Source organism: Miniopterus schreibersii (genome assembly GCF_964146895.1).
Source record: "Miniopterus schreibersii genome assembly, chromosome: 2".
NCBI lineage: Eukaryota > Metazoa > Chordata > Mammalia > Chiroptera > Miniopteridae > Miniopterus > Miniopterus schreibersii.
Genome location: NC_138102.1, coordinates 118,735,589 through 118,751,831, shown reverse-complemented (window position 1 = coordinate 118,751,831; position 16,243 = coordinate 118,735,589). Strand labels below are relative to the sequence as shown.

The window sequence follows — 16,243 nt, the reverse complement described above, 5'->3', positions numbered from 1 at the left end:
TTACTTGTCTTATTGATAATAGCCATTCTAACAGGTGCCAGGTGGTATCTCATTGTAATTTTGCTTAGCATTTCCCTAATAGCTAGTGAAGCTGAACATCTTTTTAAATATCTGTTGGCCCTTTTTTTAAGTAGAAGAGAACTTCCTTAATGTGATATTTCTTTTTTTTTTAATGTTTTTTATTGATTTTTAGAGTAAGAGGTAAGGGAGAGCGATACAGAGAGAGAAACATCAGTGAAAGAAAAATCATCTATCGACTGCCTCCTGCACACCCTCTATTGGGGATCAAGCCTGAAACCTGGGCATGTGCTCTGGGTTGAACCAATTACTTCTTGGTTCCTGGGCCAGTGCTCAACCTTTGTGCCACACTGGCTGGGCTCTGTTGGCCATTTTAATGTCTTCTTGAGAGAAGTGTCTTTTCAGGTCCTCTGCCCATTTTTTAATTGTGTGGGTATGTTTTTATTTCTCTTGGGTAATTAGCCCGGAGTTGGATTTGTAGGTCATAGAATAAGTGTATGTTTTGACTTTATGGTAAACTGCCAGTGTTTTCCAAAGTGCTTGTACCATTATTATCCTCATATAGATGAGGAAAGTAAGGCACTGAGGAATTAAAACAAACTTGGTATATTGATTAAGATCTGTGAGTACATGTAGCTGTATCCATTCAGTATGTATATGTACACTAAAATTAGACTTTGAAACAGTTCATAAGAGAATATTTATATAAAATTGATGTTATAGAATTTAGAACAAAAAATTTTATATTGAATTTAAAATTGCTGTATTTGATGAAAGGAATGAACTCGGTAAGCTTTTTTGGTGTTGAAATAGAAATGTTAATTTGGCACCTCTAATTTGTTTTTTATTATAGTTTTTTATAAATTTTGCTGGGTAATTTGTGGTGAAGTGAATTTAAAAAGTGATTAATAAGGTATAAATGTGTCTCAAATCACAAGTTTGTCATAGTAATGCATGCTACATTTGATTAGTCCAGTCTTTACTTTGGCTAGTTGTTAAGCAAATATTAGTTGTAGAACAGAAAAGAGAAAATTCAAATGGGCAACTAACCAAAAACAGAAAAATCAACTCAAAAGTATGTCAGTTGTCTGACTGGCTTATTTCGCTTAGCATAATACTCTCCAAGTCCCTCCAGGCTCAGAGAAAGACAAGTATCACATGATCTAACTCATACAGAATCTAAAGAACAAAATAAACCGATGAACAAAATAGATCCGGAGACATAGAAGCATGGAACAGACTGAGGTGGGGGGTGGGAGGGGAGGAGATCAAAGAATTTATATGCATATATGCATAAACCGTGTACACAGACAATAGTGTGGTGAAGGCAGCGGGGGGGGGGGGGGGGGGGGCGGGGAGAGAGTAGAAGAGGTGAAGGGGGGAAAAGGGAGACATCTATAGTACTTTCAACAATGAAGATAAATTTTAAAAGTATGGCAGTTGTGATAAATGATCACAGCCATTTTGTCCATAAAGGGAATGATTGTTTATTATGAAAATTAAAATATCAGTATTTTTCTAGGTAGGATTTGGTCATTTTTAAAAGCTCCACATATTCTAATGAATATTTAAAATCTTTACCTGAAATCTCTTTTTAGCCCTCCTTTTGATTGCCAAAATTTATTTTTCTTCTCATTATTAAAGGATTGCTTGATGGTAGGTCTACATACCTGTGGTGATCTTGCTCCAAATACTCTGCGAATATTTACTTCCAATTCTGAAATCAAAGGAGTTTGCAGTGTGGGTTGCTGCTACCACCTATTATCTGAAGAATTTGAAAACCCACGTAAAGGTACAAAGTTCTCCATATTTTATTATTTATTTCAGCATAATGGCTGCTTTGTAGCTCTCCTTTTTTGTTAACATTGTCATTTTGAATTAACATTTAAAATAATATCTGATATTCTTGCAATTTTAATATATCAGTTGAAATTTGATGCACTATTACATCAAATTACAGCATGGTCTTAGTGCATGCTGAAAACTGCAAATATTTGAAAATTTTATGTGGTATATGTTTTAGAGAACTTCTGTTTTAAAATACTTGTAAGATCTACAATTACTAAAATAGTAACACTAAGTTATTTTGTCATGAATATAGAGTTGCAAGGTTTGCTTTCGTTTTCAAAATCTTTTCTGTTGTGTGAGGAATATTGATATATTTTTTTAAATTTTCTTACTGTATTTTGAAGAGCCAATATACTGTGATTTTTTAAAACTGTATAATGGCATTAAAATAATGGTATTCAAACTGTGCTCCCTGGACTGAGATGGCACCTGAAGAGCAAAGTACATAGCAAGACTTAAAGTACCCCATATACCTTTATTCATAGCAGCTCTTTTTATATGTTATATCTCTTAATAAGATATGGTTTCAAAACTGCTGGTTCAGATTAGATGGTTATTTAGTCTATTAATATTACCAGTTCTCTTGTCTTTTAGTTTAATGAAGCCTTTATCAACATCCAGTGTCCCTTGCTAAGAATTTTTAAGCCAGGAAGTTGTGTGCATATGGATGTTTGTTCTTTTCTCAGGTTTAAAATCCAGGTGAATAGAAAAGTATATATATGTTTTTAGTTGTATAGAAGAGGTAAAAATTATGATTATATAATTCTACTGCAATTTGGGTGAAACAGAAGTCATTCATAGACTTGGCAAAGGTTTTTATAAAAAAGTTAATCGAATTTGTTGTTTTTTATGTCAAGGTTTGTAAAAGTATCTTATACAAGGTGTAGAAGAAAAATTTTGAATATGTAGGGATATATAGGTTGAGAGAAAGAAAGAAAATTGGTAAAAAGTTAATAGTTTAATTTAGATGGAGAATATATGTTTTTCTTGCCATTATTTCTAATTTTATCCAGACTACAAAAATCTTCAAGATAGGTTCAGTATTTTCTCCAAATTTCTAAGAAAATATTTGTAAAAAAGTATATACCCAAATATTTATACTGTATTACAATCTTTTTGTGCATCTTTTTTAAAAGAAAGAAAAACCCTTTAATATAATCACAGTTTTACAGCTTTTAAAATGTTAAGTGTATAGTGTTTTCCTGGACCAACAATAGCATAAGAATCTATGTAGGGGAGGTGTCATTCTTAGTTCAAGAGCTTCCTCTTCTGTAGGTGCAATGAAATGGGTTTTCTTTAATAATTGGCTCCATTGGGAGTAGGTGTAGTCGGTTGGTGTGTCTTTCAATTCAGAGGTATTGTCCTGCAGTATGAGATACTTAATTTCAGCTGCCTTTTTCCTTCTTTCCTCTTTAACATCATGCTTCCAAAGATGACTTCCCCTTCCAAAGGCCTCCTCTCCTCTTTAGGCAGTACCTTCTTAAGACTCTCATTTCTGGTCCAGCTGGACCCTTGCAGCCATTGCACTGTATCATCAGGTCTCAGACCTAATTTCAGTGTTTCCCACTGGAATCAGGTCTGCGATTCATACAGGTAAAAGATAATAAGGCACTGTGTTTGGCACTTTATGTATAATAAAGGGAGATTGAGGAGTGGCTCCTAAAAAAGTTAATAATTTGGGAAAGAAGAAACTCATATAGATGAAAAGCAAAGTTCAGTTCAATAAACATTCATTGAATGTCAACTGTGCCCCACACTGTACTAAGCAGGGTGATATAAAAATGTATAATATCTCATCACCTTCAAGGGATGTAAAAAATAGCCCTTAACCCCAGGAGTCAGATAATCCCTGTTAGTAACTTAACATTTTTTATTTGTAAAAAATCATTTAGAATAGAAAATTTAAATAATATAAAAATACTTTTTAAATAAAAATAAAGTTTCGAGACCCACATTTTTGGCTTCTTGTGTATCTTTCCAGAAAAGAAAATACATACATACTTATATACACACTAAATTTGTATATGGTGTCTTGGAAGATCAGTAGAAGTTAATCAAAGTGGAGAAGGGTATTACAAATAGAATAAACAAAGACATCTTGTGATAAGTGTTCAAAATCAAGTTTCTTTCCCTTTGCCTTCCATAGTCACTATTTCTCTTTGAGTCTTCTGGGGAAAATAGTTGAACAAAATAACCCCAAATTTTTACATTTCAAATGGAAGCCTCTCAGTTAACAGATTCTCAGGTACCGGTCTTGGATCTAGCCTGGGTAAAGGCAATTTCCCCTCCTCTCCTCTCGAGCAGAAGTTGTTCACTGAGTTGATAGGACATTTTTGGTCCCAGGATTTAGATAAGAAAAGTCTTGGAAAGGTATGTTACAACAGTGACTGGTATCTACAAACTCATTTTTCCTTCTTGTAGACAGAGTCAATTCATGGAAAGGCCTTCTTGTCAAAAATATCTTAACCAATGGGAAACATTGAGATTATCAGGTAAACAATACTAGGCTTAAGTGACAAAATTAATAGTAATATCTTAATGTTACTTGCTTTCTGCATACATATCTGAAATGAACAGGGAGTTGAGAGTTTTGCTTGTCAGGAAAGCAAAGAATAAGCAGGAGAGACAGGACTCATGTATGACAAACTAGCTAGAGATGTAAGAAATATGAGTACCTTCAAATATTTTGGAGGTCAAAAAAAGAGTTGGAAAGCCAAAAGATAGGAAGAAAATGTAAAAGTGTAAGTCATAGGAGTAACAAAAGCAACCTTGGTTTATGCTGCAGTGTTTTTTTGTGTGTGTTTTTTTTTAATTTTTAAATTTTATGCTGCAGTTTTGCCTGGCTTTGGACTGCCACAGTTTTTCATCTCAAAAACCAGATAGGAAAGTAATTTACTCCTCTCTTTCCCACACTCCTATCTCCCTTTTCTTGCCTTAACTTGGCTATAGTAAGAGAGAGGAGATAGGAACCATCTCTCACAATTTTTGTAAACAGAGTTTCTCAATTCTAGTTGCCCAGCTGAATCAAGTACTTTACTTTCAGTGTGTAGGACCTGCTTCTGACCTTCTGAAGTATAATCTTTTGAATATAAGTGTTTTAAAGAAACTCTACAGGTAATTCTGATGAACAACATGGTTGAAAATAAGGTATTTATTATGGTTCCAAAAGAAGACATACAGAATTCTAGATGATTTGTAGAAATATACTCAAGATTACTTAAAATTATTTCAACCTCTCCCATGCAGAGGCTTAGGTGGGCTCTACTCATGTACTGGTTTGCAGATCTACACCAAAGGCTGAACCCAAAAGGGCCCAGGAGGGTATATCAGAATCCAGAGTGCAGAGAGGGCTAGAGTAAATAGCCCCCCCAAAATCCTTGACGTATAGAGCTCAGAGTGAAAACCTGGGGAAATCAAACATAGAGGGCCAGGAGCCAGGTCGTCGTCATTGTATGAATGAAGTTAGGGATTAGAAACTAGACACAGTCAAGGGGGGGGGGGGGGAAATCTAGAACAAACAAAGAATATCCAAGATAAGTATGAGTATCACTAGAATTTTGATAGCTTAACTGTACTGATGAGCTGGGGTGTGTGTGAATGAAGGCAGACAGTGGCAGAGTTTGTTCTGGATTATTTAGCAGTGACTATTTGGGTAGATGGAATATGGATGTAGTCTAGTTTTGTATATACAACATACAGGGGTGGGCAAAGTAAGTTTATAGTTGTTTGTAAGGAAAATAATGTAATAATAAATAATAATACAAAAATAAACTGACATACTCACAACTGTGCCCCCTCCCCCATACTACAGAATACTAGTATTGCTTACTAAAATAGAAATCACCACTATACTGATTGATCATTACATTTAACTAACTTACAAGGCCAGATGGTTGCATGCACACGGTTAGCATATCTCCTGTCACATATCCAGCACTAGGTGCCATGGAGTTCTGTCTCTGAATGATCATGTCCTGCGTCTCTCCCTTCACATCTTACACACCTGCCCCTCACCCTCTTTGTTTGCACAGCTGTTTTTGAGTTTGAGTTGGGGCAGTGTTGCCATTTGGGATGTAAATTTGAGTTATTAATAGTCTAACATAGTATACTAGAAAAGTCTGGTATGTACACTGCAACTTTTTATGATGATACGTACTATGTAAACATTATGTGTTTTACATGAATATGTTTACCCAATACACTGTGGTAGACCATAGAGGTGGTCTTTCATGAATGTCAATTTTCAAAAGTACCTCAAAGCTCTCTGAGCCACAATGAATACTGAAGTTATACCATATGTTTTAAAAACTGCTTTTAAATATTTATACATTATGGGCCAGTAGTTCCTAGGAGAACAAGAAATACCAGAAACAGTTTTATTGCAGTGCTTTATAGAATATATATTTTTCCAAGCTTGACATGTTTCATTGTTGTGTCTTAATATTGATTATTATCATAATTAATTTTTCAGTACTTATATTATTTCTTCCCCTAGAGGTTGGGGAGAGAATTTCTTTTGATGGTTATTTCCCCCAGAAAGGTAGAAACATGCTGTAACACTACTGGTTACCTGTCCAGACCTACACATCTCTTCTTCCTAACTAACTGAACTGTAATTCTCTTCAGGCACCAGATATCAGGAAGATTTAACCCTTCTGTAGCCTCAGAAATAGGTGAATATGAACCTAAATTAGTTATGGTAATTCCGTTTATACAGTAATGCATATGAGACACAGTTCTTCACAGGGAAGCATGAGGAGCATGTCTTCTAGGGGGACTCCTGGAATTTCTGTTTTGCTCTATTGTTCTTAAAACTGAACAGAAGACAAGAACATCACTTTTCTTCTCTGCCTCTGGACTTTGTCATCTGTATGTGTTTGTTCAGCCTGCTGTGTATTCTGTCAGGAATTGGTGTTAGTGCTCTGAGTTCTGCAGGCTCGGTCTGAGGGATGAAGGTAATTTTATTTTTCCTGTAAGTTTATGTGATCATTTCAGAGGCTTAGGAGTGCAAGGGGAGTAAAGGAAGACCAGGGACCCCATAGAGTCACATCAGATGGTCTCACAGAGCTTCTTCCCTGGGCTTCACAGGAGCCTCTTCTGGGAGCAACCCTTGCCACAGAATAGATTTGTGGTTGGTCTTTCCCTGCTTCTTCCCAGCCCAATGCCAGGGACCCTTCTGGTATTATTAGTGCCCTCCAAAATACTGCAGACCATCAGAGTCAAATATAAATGGTGTAACCCTTGAATGCCTTTAGACTACCTCCATATATGTATTCCCAGTGTTAATGTGTTACAGGGCATTAATTCTCCCAAAGATCCCTCCATTTATTTATTTTTAAACCAGGGAAGGGCTGCAGATTATCTTTTAATGACACCTTTTAATCTGTCCTGCCATTTTTGTAACAAATTTGTCAAGGGCATATATCTATCCTACTGTAAATTGTATCTCAATTTATGTCACCAGTAGGAATTTATGAGAGGAGGCCAGATACTTATATAGTCACCCTCACTGTCTTTGAGGATTAACAGTTGGTTTCATTGCTTTAAATTTAGAGGCACTTCACCTGGAAAGCTGTCTGGAGGTTGAAGAAAAATATGTTAAGCATATTATTTGAAAATTTAGCATGCTGTTTAAAGATAGCTTATCTTAATTTTGAGATCTTTCAGATACCCAGTACAGTCCAACTTCAGTTCTCGAGAATGTCTCCCATCTCAAACAGTTTGGTTCTCCACCAAGTTCATGGAAAAAATGTCTGGGTTGTTGAACAAGGTTTGGTTTTTGACCCAACAGTCCTTTCATGCTGATATGTCAGCATGGCGAAAAGCATCTCTCAGGCCACAAAGGAGAGAATGAGCCAATATGAGTCAGTTTACCACTAACATCTCAGGAAATTGTGCTGTGAATATTTTTGTGGGTTTTTTGTTTGTTTGTGTTTTGCTTTTGTTGCTGTTGAAATGATTAGCACAATTTTAAAACCTAAAGAGGACATCAAAAGTGTGTATGTTACTGATGTTGTGAAAGAAACAGTGATCACAGACAATTGAAGAAAAAAATGCTTGTTGATTTGGATAAACGAAAAGCAGCCAGTGGCAATAAGCCAAGATGCTGCTCACTGACCTGAAAGACACCCCTGGAATGAGTGCCGAAAGTGATTCCTTTAAGGCTAGTAGGGGATGGTTCGACAAATTTAAGAAAAGGAATGTTTGTTTATAGATTGAACAGTACATTAGACATGTACTGTATATAAGAAAGGATTAAAGCAGGGAATCATTTGGGGGTCTGGAATGAATTAATTCAATTTACATTATTTCTAATGGGAAAAAATGACTTGCTTTTCAAATAAATTGCTTCTCGAACAGCCTTCTGGAACAAATTAAGTTCGAGAACCGAGGTTCCACTGTATACAGTATTAAAAAGTTGTAAGATACCATTAGCTAGTTAATATCGCTATTAAATCGTGTATTGTGTCATATAGAAAGGTATGACTTATTTCTTAGTCAAGTCAATAGAAGTGAATTGATCCCATCATTGCAACAATGCAGTTGCTGTCTTCTCAGTAAAGACATGACAGTATTTTCTATATCATATAATATGTATTTTATTAAATCTTTCTGTCTGCTGTGGGCTTTTAATGCTTGTTGTTTGGAGGAAATAGTAATAAATCATGATTTCTCTTTTCAAAAAAGCCTGTATTCACTTCCATCTTCAGCACTGTGGGAGATGTGATTTTTTTTCTGAGGAACCCTCCTCCTACAGTTCACCTAGACCCTGGCTAAACTAGAACATGTATTTTTTTAAGCATTGCTGAATCCACACAAAAAATAAAGGGATTCTCTGTGGATCAAGAAAAATCAAAACAAAAGAGTTAAGAGGGGAAGAAGGAGAAAGAGGAATTGAAATCAGAGCAGAGAACTGTGAGCCATAAGGGTACAGAGAGTATCCTGAGGTAAACGCTTGTCACGTGAATCCAGACACTGATACTGAGCTTCTGCATGGTGGGGAGCTGAGCCTGAGGAGTCTGCACTAAACCATGACCTCGAATGAGATAAAGCAGTTTTCACTCAGCTGCACGTAGAGGCAAAGTCAAATCCTTGGAGGAAATATTCTCAAATTCAGCCCCTTGAAATGTCTATAGATTAAAATATACCAAATATAAGTTCAAAACTAAATATAAAGTATGGGCAAAAGTAGGTTTAGTTGTTTGTATAGAAAATAAAATTATTAATAAATAATACAAGAATAAACTTTCACATACAACTGTAAACCTACTTTTGCTCTACCTTGTGTGTGTGTGTGTGTGTGTGTGTGTGTGTGTGTGTATGTAATGTTATGTATGAATCCCATCTAACCCTCCCCATGCCCTCAGTTCAACTAAAAATACTGAATATTGTTAAATTTTTCTTTCTTAAAAGCATTGAAATGCTGGAAAGATTCTTAGTATTTATCAAAACAATATATAGGAGAATGCAGGAGCCCACAAGATGATGGAAGCACTGAAGATACAAAGGGTATTTGGGTACCATGGCAAACTTGAGCTTTGTTTTTATAGCCCTACAAGGGGTAGGGTACAAATGATAAAACATATACTTACGCACGCAGAGGGGAGTCTCATAGGGCTCGTGGGACGTAAGCTCGTAAGTTGAGTCCACAAAGGCGAGGACTAAAGTTAGAGCAGCAGTAGTAGGAATAGTGTAAATTAGAAGAATTCAGGAAATACTTAAGCTTGTTTAAAGGCGTGGGAGATAAAGGAGAAAGGATTGTCAAGGATTATTAGTTTTTTGTTTGGGGCCACTGGGTAGGTGATGGTGCAACTTACATGACAGGAAATACTAAAGAAGGACCAAGTTTTGAACACGTTCAATATTTTTAGATTGCTTTATGTATGAGCAATCATATTTTATAAATACAGACTTGTAAATACATGGAAGTGGAACTATTGTAGCATAACCACATAGGATTTATTTTCTCTTGCTTTCCAGAAAAATCTGTCAGGTAGTAGCTGACATTGGTTCACATGATTTAAGAGTGTGAGGGCCAAGGTGTCTGCAGTTTTTTTGGTCTTTCACTTATGGTTACATCATAACTGCTACTTCTCCAGCCATTGCAGTCCAAATAGAAGGAGAGACGAAGATGGAAGAGCTGCTCCCATCTGAGACAGTATCCTCTAAAGAGCACATTGCAGCTTCTAATGAAACCAAGTTCTGTGAGTGACAAAGGAGAAGAAAGTGAATATTGGTAGGCAATTAATATTCTCTGCCCCTGGGGGGGTGGGGGAGTATTTATGCATGAATAAGGCACTGGAAGGAGAGTGAGGGATGTAACAACGTGTATACATAGAATGTAATTGTATCCGTTGTCTACTTCTTTCTTTTAATAATATGAACCCCTCTTAGTTTTAGTAGAGCAAATGTCACTTAGCCATCACTTAGATGGGAGAGTATATGTCTCCTATGTGAATCAAAATAATGTATGCAACTTATTTCAAAGGAAGCTGCTTGCCCCCATTTTTTTCACCTTTCTTCCCGGCTAAGGTATAGATAGCAATAACCTTGACACCAAAGTTGATAGCCAATTCTTAAGGTTGGCAGAACAGCCCTACTCATCTGGGTCTGGATAACATATTTCCTGTTAGGAGATCAAGAAAGGCTTTATGAAAGTAGTAACTTTCAAATTAAACTTTGTAGGGTAAGATTTAAATAGGCAAAAATGTGGAGAGGAGCCTTCTAAGTATACGGAACATGGCGGGTTAAGGAGTGGCAGATCACTTATTAAAGATGGATGAATACTCTAGTTAGGAAGTAGCCTAACTCATAGGAAGTAGAGAAATGCAATATAAGGTGGAAAATACAGGCAGTATTTGAAAATACAGTGCATAAAGCCCTCATATGAAAAGTCCATGGAAATGAGAACTTTTGAGTAGAACAGTAATATGACCCAAAAGCAGACATTGTCAGGGCTTGTGATTCTCAACCATGAGATTCACTGGGACCCTAACAGTGGAGCAGAGGAGAAAGGAAAGTAAACCAGAAATCATGGGACCAAGGCTTTGGGGAACTAACCTAACAGAAGTATTTGCCCCAAAGAAGTTAGCCACCTGCTTACACTGGTATTCAAAAGGTAAACACCAGTCAGATATGAGTTGGCATCTATTATCAAAGAGGTCTTATTGGAAATTTGAAGCACATACAGAAAGAGTTTCTGACCAGGTGCAAAACTACCCATGTCAGTTAATAAATGTTAATCCTTTTTTTTTTTTTGAATATTTTTTATTTCAGAGAGAGGAAAGGAAAGGGGGAGAGAGATAGAAATATCAATAATGAGAGTTATTGATCGGCTGCCTCCTGCACGCCCCTAACTGGGGATCGAGCCCACATCCTGGGCCTGTGCCCTGACTGGGAATCAAACCTAGATCTCCTGGATCCTAGGTTGATGCTCAACTGCTGAACCATGCCCACCAGACATAAATGTTAATCTTATAATGAGCACTTACTATGAATGAAGCACTATTCCAAATACTTTACTTTTATTATCTCCTTCATTCTTCATGCTACCCCTATAAAGTAGTACTGTTTTTATTTTGTCTATGTTCACATGAGAAGACCGAATCACAGAGAGGTTAACTAACCTGCCTAAGGTCACACAGTTAATAAGTGAAGGAGTTAGCATTTTAGCCCAGTCAGTCTGGCATTAGTCACACTCTTAACATCCAGCCTCCTGTGGAGATTTTTTAATTTTTAAGACGTCAGTGTTACAGTCCACTGTGTTAGCATTCTGGAATGGGTTCCAGTCTTATCAGAGGACTAGAATCTAAACCAAAATCTGAGACCAAAGCATAGCAGACTCTGTGAGTAAAATGAAGTGAGTAGAGGAAGCTGCACCTTGGGCATACACAAATGCTAGTTCTTCCTGGATACAGAATAGAGGCTAAACATGAAACAGAGGACTAATTCTAACCCTCACCAGTTTTTAAGAATAGTGCTCTTTAAATATGGAAAAGCTTGGTTAATTTGAATTTAGGACCTGGGTAGGGACACTGACTTTTGCAGAGACTGAAACAGTTTTGGGATTGGGAAATCCTCACTAACACTGGGTGAAGACAATTTCCTAATCTCTGCTCCCCAGCTTCAATTTTGTACCCTATAACTTGTTCACAGGTGAATAAAGTGACCTGGCAGTATTTTTTTTCTCTGGAATATGTTAAGGGTAAGGTGTTTCTGAGTGTCCTAACACATATGGAAGTACTCATCTTTTGTCTTTAGGGCAGCCCTATCCTTAAAGGACTCTATTTTGTGTTAAGATTCAATAAATTTATATACTCATAAGATAAATGTGGCTTCTCCCACATTCTATAAACTAACTTTTTATGTAGATATCAGGTCTTTTGTTTACTAGGGTTAAGATTTTATTAAACTGGCATGATTTTAATAGCTATATCCTGCTTTAATGTATCCCTTTTTTTGCTTTTATAACCTGCAACTTACAATTAACTTCTTTTTTTGTATTCATTTTCTATTTGTGTGGCCCACATGGTCCTCGAGGGAAAGGAGATTGCAAAAGTTTCAGGGTAAATTCTGCATATAATGTAGGAGGCATTTGACTTCTGAAGAGCCACATCTTGGAAAGAAAGAAAATAGTGGTTAACCATACTTAGTATCTAAACCAGAACCTGGGTTTTAATACTTTTAACTGTAAATACTAGCAAATTTATCTAACAGTTGCATAAACAATAAATTCATTAATTTCCTCACATAACCAAGAGTTAGAAGGTAGCAGTTCCGGGATTGGTTCACTGACTTGGTGACATCAGCACACACTGGGTTCACATATGGACTTCCCTCTCATGGCTAAAAGGTGACTGCTGCAGTTATTAGCATCGTGTCTTCCTGAGAAGTGGGAATGTATTAGAGGCTTCCTCCTCAGTCATTCTCTTCTCTTGTCAAGGAGAGAAAATAAAATTCTGTCAAGATATTTCATAGCAGAATTGTCTCATGTCTCATTGTCTGGACATGGTTCATGGTATAACTCCTAGCTGCAAGGGAGTCTGGAAAAGTGACTATTTGAATTTTTCAGCCTCCATGGTGAGGCAGGCAAACAAGACAGGTATTAAGAACAACTGTCTCACTGTTCAATAGCTTAGTAACAACATCTGCAAAGCATCCTTTTTTTTTCTTTTCACCAGTCACTCCTCTTCCTTTCTTCCTCTTTTCTTCTGTCTTCTCTCACTTTTATGTCCTGATTTTGGGAGTTGAGAAGAATAACATAAGAATACTCTCCAAAAAGGATGATTTTTTTATATGTTTTCTTGCTTTGGTACCTACCACACTATTTAATCAAGGCTGGTTTAGTATTTATCTCTCACAATAGACTCTGAGCATCTTTAAAATTTTTCTCTGAATGCTCGATATTCACCATAATATGTGATATATAGCAAATACTCAATAAAGAAATAACACAAAATTGTAAATTATGAAAAAACTGATTCAGCGCTGGTTAAAACTAAAGAACAAAGGTATTTGATAAGACATCTTGAGATGAAATAATTATGTTGACATAGGTAGTTTGGGAATTCTCAGGGTATTGGGCTGGCTTTGCCCTTCTTAGCAAAGATAAGAAACAGAAGGTTAGAGAAGGTTTACATTCCAGAGGCGACTGGAGCAGAATGATGAAAGCACACTATCCTGGTGAGACAGAGGTCTTATTTAACTTTTAATCTACACAAACTCACATTCCTTTCTAACCATAAATTATACGTCCTTTCTTTGTTATTTCTTGAGAAGAAACCAAAAGCTTCCAAATATTCACCTATTAACTATGAAGTTTTAATTCTCTCCCAAGCAGGTAATCTTTAGCCACAAAACACAATTGACAGAAGGTTGCTTGTAGAAGAAAATTATATTTGTTCTCTTGAATATAGTAATAGTTTCACATTTTTAAAAACTCAGATCCCCATTAAGAAATACATTTTACATCACTATGTATGTATATAAAGAGATAAATAGATAAAACTGGTACTGAAATTTTACAAAAAGTACTTACTCTTTTTTTAATTTTTTTTGGTTATTTGTTCTTTGAAACATACTGGCTCTTACAACACAGTGCATGCCGATGTTTTTATTCCTTTCTATTAAATTTTATAAAATATAGGTCACAGTCCACTAAATTGATTTCATGACCCATTAATGGATGATAGCCAGTGGTGTGATGGTAAATGTTTAATGGTTGGCTCTGTCCCAGAATAAAAGCCCTAAAATCAGCATTTCCTGATTTCCATGGTGTAAATGCACCCAGCTTAGCCAATTTCAAGCTACCAACCTGATGTCACTGAATGCACTGAGATGAGATGGCACAATCAGCTTTTTCTGAAGCCACACAGCCAGCTTCATCACACCATTGACTGTAGCCCATAGTTAAAATAAATATAAATTTATGTTTGTTATAAGTTAAGTGAACATGCTCATTTAAGCTATAAATTGCTTTATTTGTTAAGTGTCCCAAACAGTGTCTGGTATGTAACAGATGCTGAATATATATTTGTTAAAAGAATGAGTTGTTTTGTTTTGACAAATATAAAAGAATATTTATGTCTTTCTAAGTTTGTTTTTTTCAGTCCAATTTTTCACAAAAGAACTTCAATTTCTGAATTGATTATCACAGGAGTTTTTCAGATTCATAAGCTTTAGAGTTGGAAGAGAAAATATTTTCTTCATTTATATATATTATGATGCCTACTACATCACCTGTTCATTACTTGAAATTTTTTCTAAGAATTGTAGCCTAAACTTTGAGAAAATAAAAAAGTAACAATAAATTATAATTATATTTCAAAATAATTATTTGACTAAAAGAAAGCAAAGAAAACCAAATGCATTGTAAATGATTGATTATATTTGAAATTAATTCTTTTTAGTGAACTTTCCTTTAGCCTTTCTATAAATCATTCATATTTGATACAGAATCTGGATATCAGGGCCTGGAAACTCCTTAGCAGCTCCTGCTAATTTAAAACCAATCTGAAATTAAAAATTAAAATGAACACTCTGGCCCTTGCCAGTTTGGCTCAGTGGTTAGAGTGTTGACCTGTGGTCCATAAGGGTTGTGGGTTCAATTCCCGGTCAAGGGCACATACTTGGGTTGCAGGTTTGAGGGCGGGAGGCAGCCAGTTGATGTGTCTCTCTCACATCAATGTTTCTCTCTCTCTCTGAAAATCAGTGGAAAAATTTATATCCTTGGGTGAGGATTAAAAAATAATACTAATAGAATAAAAAATGAAGACTCTGAAATTGTGAGAATAGAATAGCTGATTTACTAACAATTTTAGACATTGGGACTATCAACAAACATTTATTGAACATAGAATATGCTGAAATTTGGGAGACACTCAAGATACTGTGAACCTACCAACTGCCCACTTTGCTAGATACCAGGGATTTCTAGACAAAATGATTTAAAGAAATTTACAACCCAGTGGGAAGACAGATAACAAGATGGTTGTAATATAGTGTGACAGGTGCTATATAAATAAGTTACTTTTGGAAGGGTAGAGAGAGTGATACCTAAATGCCCAGTGGAGTCTTAAGAACACCACAGAGAAGAGGAGACCTTTGACTAAAATTTTACTTCTGTCTCTGCAGTGCTATAGCCTTGGATAAATCAGTTAATCTTTGTGAATCATCTGTAAGTTAGTGAAAAGAAAGGGGTTTAATTAAATGATCTTGGAGGTCTGTTATGACTAATAATATGATTCTGTGACTTGAATGTAGAAACATGCCTTTTCTACATCAGTTAATCTTTGTGAATCATCTGTAAGTTAGTGAAAAGAAAGGGGTTTAATTAAATGATCTTGGAGGTCTGTTATGACTAATAATATGATTCTGTGACTTGAATGTAGAAACATGCCTTTTACTTCAGCTGAGCCTCACCTATATTTATTATGACATTTAGGTTCAGTTTTAGTATCTTTTTTTCTTAATTATATTAGGTTTGCATTAAAAGATACTCTGCTTCCTGTTGTGATTCTGCATTTGAATGATATTGTGAAGTTTTTGAAAATCATTCTTTTAAATCTATGTCAGTGTAATAATGGCCATAAATTTTGTTTTCCCCAAGTTTTATATGCTTAGTTTTTAAGAAGTAAAATTATGTAATAATAATCCATAGTAAATGCATATTTAAGTTTTCATTTACTTAATTTTTAATATTAACAGTTTATTAGTTTGTTCTGTAATTCAATCTGAGACTTTCACAAGCTATCTCAGCTTGAGGAGAAGGCATTGATGTTGTAATCTTAGAGCAGATAAGTAGACTCTACTGTCAGCCTTGTAAATTCAGCTGTTTATTAGCTTTTGTTACAATATAATTTTACTTCTCACCATTCAA

General features: G+C 35.6%; 1 protein-coding gene across 2 annotated transcripts in view; it reads left to right on the top strand.

Moving 5' to 3' along the window:
- Positions 1 to 16,243, top strand: part of METTL25 (methyltransferase like 25) — a 92,251-nt gene that overhangs the window by 30,072 nt on the left and 45,936 nt on the right. For both annotated transcript variants that reach the window (XM_081128394.1, XM_081128395.1), the window contains exon 5: positions 1,663 to 1,810. In XM_081128394.1, the coding sequence (XP_080984520.1) occupies positions 1,663 to 1,810 (148 nt within the window). The remainder of the gene's footprint in view (positions 1 to 1,662; positions 1,811 to 16,243) is intronic.